Here is a 6,000-nt window from a genome sequence, read left to right as displayed (position 1 = left end):
TTAGAATTAAGTTCATGAATCCAGATGGATCTCTATTACAATCCCCAAAGAAGGCACTTTAAATTGATTAGATTAGATTAGATAGTACTTTATTTATTCCTTCAGGAGAGTTCCTTCAGTAAAATTAAAATTTGATGATTACTTCTATGTGTAGAAATCTTTATTTAAAATTGAATCACTTGTTTATTTTTCAACAAGTTTTTAGTTATTTGTATATCTTTATTTCTAAATAGTTAAAGAAATACCACTACAAATGAGCAATATTTTGCACTGTTATACAATTCAATAAATCAGAAACTGATGACATAGTGTTGTATTTTACTTCTTTATCTCTTTTTTTTTTCAACCAAAAATGCTTTGCTCTGATTAGGGGGTACAACACTGAAAAAAGGTTGAGAACCACAGTTGTAGACTTTAATAGCGCTACATATTTATTGCGGTCTCAGTCTCCCTCTGCTGTTTTACAGCGAGTCCATTGTGGTAGGTTCAAGTTTTCAGGTAAAAATACCTTTCAGTTCCACATCACGTTTACGGATGCAAGTTAGCTGCATCTATTTTCACAAGGTTAATGCCATGAATATAAACAATATTTAACGGGTTTTTTTGTATATTTGTATTCATACCTAAACAAGTGGGTATAACATTTGAATCTGCACACAACCGTATTCAAAACAAATATCAGTGAGGCACACTGCAGCCAACAATGTGATTATAAAGGGTATTTAACTCCAGTATACAAACATTCTAATTGTGTTTTTTTTTTCAATCACACTCATTGTATGGTAATTACTATCCGCGTGCTGAAGTTCCTAAATCCCGACGCACCCTGAATGGGGCGTGTTACTGTGTAATGTGGTCACCTGACTCTTGAGCGTGTCATGTGGCGTTCACAGTACGCCGGAATCCCACGGAGAGTCGAGACTTGACGGTGGTCTCTCGTCCCGGCTTTTGTGTGTCCCGGTCAGACTTCCAGCATGGCGTGGACCAAATACCAACTGTTCCTGGCGGGACTTATGCTGACAACCGGCTCTATCAACACGTTATCGGCCAAGTAAGTACACGCTCGTTTGATACATGTGTGCAGGGATGTTAGCTAAAAAAAACAAACCGGGTATGGACGGTGTGTTTACTACGCGAAATAACTGGTTTACGACATCGTCCAACTTATTCTATAACATGTTTACGTAACTATTTACACGTAATTACTACGTACTAACATACTAGCATATAATGCTAGTTGCTAACAAAGTTGCTAATGACATCCTTTACATGACAATAAATGCATCATGTAAAACAAGATTGCTGCCCGAAAGGAAACACACCTCAAACAGCTTCATCTGGTGATAACAACTACAATATTTCCCGTTTTGCTTTGTGAAATAATAATACATATAATGAACGGCATGTGTTCATCGTAACGTGACTAAACATATTAGGTCACGTGTCCCTGCTACGACTGATGGACAATATCCTGTTTATTTGAGCTAATATTGTAACATTTCATTTTAATTTATTCTAAAAAAAATTAAACATGAATTGTCACAGGTATCTAGTAGAAATGAGATTAAATGAAAATGAAGATCTGAATAACAAAATAATTCATGATCTGAAGAAGTTATGAAGTAGTTTCGTATAGGGTTGGACACTGGTTCCTAGTTTCAAATTGAGTTCCCAAGGATTCTTTTAAAATAATTTAAAACACGTATTTGTGGTCGACATAATATGAAATGGTGGTTCTTTGGTCAAAATAAAGGCATAGATTATGTTTTACGGACCATCTTTGTCAAAGTTTGTTTGTGACGAACCCCAAGATGAAAAGAAGTAGGCAGGGATTGAGTAGGAAAACATGATTTAATTAAAATATAAGAATAAGAACAAACAAAAGGGTACTAACAAAGGACGCTCACGAGGCGGATAACAAACAAAAGGGTCTTTAGCATGGAAGCTAGCAAGAAAAAAAAAGGGTCCTAGCGTGGAAGCTACCAGGCAGCAAACAGGAAAACAGAAGTCGTTAGTTGTAGAGTGAAAACAAAACAGAAGCAGGGAACAAAAACAGTAAGCTACAAACAGATACCGAAAGATAGCTTACTGCTACGCTGCAAGGACTCAACATGAAACGACACGACAGGAGCGACAATACGGAAGTCATCGACAAGACAATAATCCAGCACTGACTGTAAAACAAAGCAGGTACAAATAGGAGGGGGCTGATTGACACCAGGTGTGGCCAGGTGCCAATCAGCCGCAGCTGAGGGGAAACAAAGCACTCAGGTAGACACCCAGGAAGCTGAACCAAAATAAGAGTGCTGACAGGAACTAAGGACAGGAAATACTAAACACAGAGGAAAAACTAAAACACAAACAAACTGTGAGTGGCAAGCCTGACAATCTTCAAGCCATTTTGTGGGCGGTTTTATGTACGTGCCTCCACTTTGACGGTGTAAATCATCAATCAAAGCATATTTATATTGCCCTAAATCACGAGTGTCCCAAAGGGCTGCACAAGCCACAACGACATCCTCGGCTCAGATCCCACATCAGGGCATGGAAAAACTCAACCTAATGGAATACTATGAGAACCCTTGGAGGGGACCGCAAATGTGGAGACCCCCACCCCAATGGACCCCAATGTGCAATGGATGTCGAGTGGATCTAGTTAATATTGTGAGAGTCCAGTCCATAGTGGGTCAAGAGACGTCCCCAACTGATGCACAGATGAGTGGTCCACCCCAGGTTCCGACTTTGAACAGCTAGTGCCTCATCTGTGGTCACCTAATCTGTGCCCCCCGTCTCCGCAAAGGAGAGACGGCAGATCAACTTGTCTAAAAGGGGGGTCTAAACAAAGGGTAGAGTATACAGATTAGTTTTAAGATGGGACTTAAAAGCTTCTACTGAGGTAGCTACCCTGTTACTGGGAGGGCATTCCAGAGTACTGGAGCTCGAATCGAAAACGGAGGACACTGCAGCACCTGCAGTGAGTGAATTCGTCCAAAAGATGGCGTCATAGCACAAACAATAAACCACTCTCAGTGTTTTTGCTTGTTTTTTTTTTTAAATAACATTTTTTATTATACCCATCAACTAAGAAAAATCCATACATTAGCCACTCTGTCTTTAAAGCCTCAGGGTTCAAAGTGTAGGAAAAAAGTAGCGGCTAACATCATTTGTCTCAAAGTAGTCTTTGTTGTCTTTCATTAAGTCTGCCATGATTAGTGATGTTCAAATGAGCAAAACATGCATGTTATTATGAATGTGCCAGTTACTACATGCTTACAGCGCGGATATAAAACCTTCAACTAACTTTTGCTAGCGTTTATTTACGAGTTAGAATGCAGATAAAAAAGGAAAAACATATTTGTGGTCGTCTCTCATAAAGATGGTGAATAATAGGCAAAATTTAAAAAATAAAGTGCAGAATTATAGGCAAAATTAAAAAAATAAAGTGCAGTTATCAAGTCTTTATAAACTTAACATTTTATTAACAGAGTGTTGAGGGGATTTCCTTTTAAATGATTATATTATGTGTTACACATGAACAAGTTTAAAGATGAAAATATTAGGGATGTCCGATAATATCGGCCGATAAATGCTTTAAAATGTAATGTCAGAAATTATCGGTATCTGTTTCAAAAATTTAATTTATGACATTTTAAAAAACACCGCTGTACGGCGTGGTACACGGACGTAGGTAGAAGTACAGAGCACTTGCATCTCCCAGTCATACTTGCCAAACCTTCCAATTTTCCCGGGAGACTCCCGAATTTCCGTGCCCCTCCCGAAAATCTCCCTGGGCAACCATTCTCCCCAGACAACAATATTGGGAGCGTGCCGGCCCAATCACATAATATCTACGGCTTTTCACACACACAAGTGAATGCAGCGCAAACTTGGTCAACAGCCGTACAGGTCACACTGAGGGTGGCCGTATAAGCAACTTTAACACTGTTACAAATATGCGCCACACTGTGAACCCACACCAAACAAGAATGACAAAACACATTTTGGGAGAACATCCGCACCGTAACGCAACAGAAAAAATACAGAGAACCCCTTGCAGCACTAACTCTTCTAGGACGCTACAATATACACCCCCGCTACTAGGGCTGCGAATCTTTGGGTGTCCCAGGATTCGATTCAATATCGATTCTTGGGGTCACGATTCGATTCAAAATCGATTTTTTTTTTTCCAATTCAACACGATTCTCGATTCAAAAACGATTTTTTTCCCGATTTAAAAGGATTTAAAAGGATACAATACATAGGATTTCAGCAGGATCTACCCCAGTCTGCTGACATGCTAGCATAGTAGTAGATTAAAAAAAAAAGCTTTTATAACTGTAGAAGACAATGTTTTATCCACTGATTGCAATAATGTAAATTTGTTTTAGCTACTAAACGGACCAAAAATATGACCTATTTGACCTTTGTGAAAATATTGGACACGGTGTGTTGTCAAGCTTATGAGACGCGATGCAAGTGTAAGCCACTGTGACACTATTGTTCTTTTTTTATTTTTATAAATGTCTAATGATAATGTCAATGAGGTATTTTTAATCACTGCTATGCTGAAATTATAACTAACATTGATACTGTTGTTGATAACATAAATTTTTGTTTCACTACTTTTGGTTTGTTCTGTGTCGTGTTTGTGTCTCCTCTCAATTGCTCTGTTTATTGCAGTTCTGAGTGTTGCTGGGTCAAGTTTGGTTTTGGAATTGGATTGCATTGTTATGGTATTGCTGTGTATTGTTATGTTGAATTGATAAAAAAAAAAAAGATTTTTTAAAAATGAGAATAGATTCTGAATCGCACAACGCAAGAAACACAATTCAAATTAGAATAAATTTTTCCCACACCCTTACCCGCTAGCCCCTGCCCCCGCCTCAACCCAACCCCGCCCACCTCAACCTCCTCATCCTCTCTCAGGGAGAGCATGTCCCAAATTCCAAGCTGCTGTTTTGAGGCATGTTAAAAAAAATAACGCACTGTGACTTCAATAATAAATGAGTGCCATGTTGGCAATTTTTCCATAACTTGAGTTGATTTATTTTGGAAAACCTTGTTACATTGTTTAATGCATCCAGCGGGGCATCACAACAAAATTAGGCATAGTAATATGTTAATTCCACGACTGTATATATCAGTATCGGTTGATATCAGAATCGGTAATTTAGAGTTGGACAATATCGGAATATCGGATAACGGCAAAAAAGCCATTATCAGACATCTCTAGAAAATATCTCTTAGTCAACCGTTTTCTTGACTTCCCTAACAATGTGTGATGTCAGCTGTCTGCTGCGTGACTCACACTTGTCCATCCCGTTGTTGGTGTGTCAGCCAAGCAGCATCCAATAAAGTAAAGTTCACTTTGCTCAGCGCAGACTTTTACAAGCAGGTCAGGTTACAGACGGACAAATATTGCTACTATGAGCTGACGTTTCACGACAGTCACATGAAACGGATACAAGCTCACGGGGTTCGTTGCACCTCGCTTAGTCTACTTTTAATGAAGCAACTTTTTTTTTTTTTACCTCGAGGAATCAGGCAACGGATATTAATTTCTGATGTGTGGTGACGAGCTGAGCTTGAGGAAAGTGCTGATCAGACACGTTTCGCAGCCACAGTCCCTTGTCTTGCACATTGAAACGGAGAACACGTGGATCACGCTTCCTCTTCTGTTCCACTACGAAAGTTTTCACCAGGCAGAGATAAAATAAAGTGTAAGTTAAAGTACCACTGATAGTCACATACACACTAGGTTTGTTGATATTACCCTCTGCATTTGACCCATCCCCATGTTCACACCCTGGGAGGTGAGGGGAGCAGTGAGCAGCAGCGGTGGCTGCGCTCGGGAATCATTTTGGTGATTTAACCCCCAATTCCAACCTTTGATGCTGAGTGCCAAACAGGGAGGCAACGGGTCCCATTTTTATAGTCTTTGCTATGAACTCACGACCATCCAGTCTTAGGGTGGACACTCACCACAAGGCCACTGAGCAG

General features: G+C 39.5%; 1 protein-coding gene across 1 annotated transcript in view; it reads left to right on the top strand.

Annotated features, from left to right (window-relative positions):
- Positions 1-860: 860 nt before the first annotated feature.
- The window catches only part of slc35f6 (solute carrier family 35 member F6), a 29,502-nt gene continuing 24,362 nt past the window's right edge, over positions 861-6,000 (top strand). The window contains exon 1 of the mRNA XM_061885759.1: positions 861-1,051. Coding sequence (XP_061741743.1) covers positions 975-1,051 — 77 coding nt within the window. The 5' untranslated portion in view covers positions 861-974. The remainder of the gene's footprint in view (positions 1,052-6,000) is intronic.

Source organism: Nerophis ophidion, linkage group LG24 (genome assembly GCF_033978795.1).
Source record: "Nerophis ophidion isolate RoL-2023_Sa linkage group LG24, RoL_Noph_v1.0, whole genome shotgun sequence".
Classification (NCBI taxonomy): Eukaryota; Metazoa; Chordata; class Actinopteri; order Syngnathiformes; family Syngnathidae; genus Nerophis; species Nerophis ophidion.
Note: the sequence above shows the minus strand (reverse complement) of the source record. Positions and strands in the feature narration are given on the sequence as shown.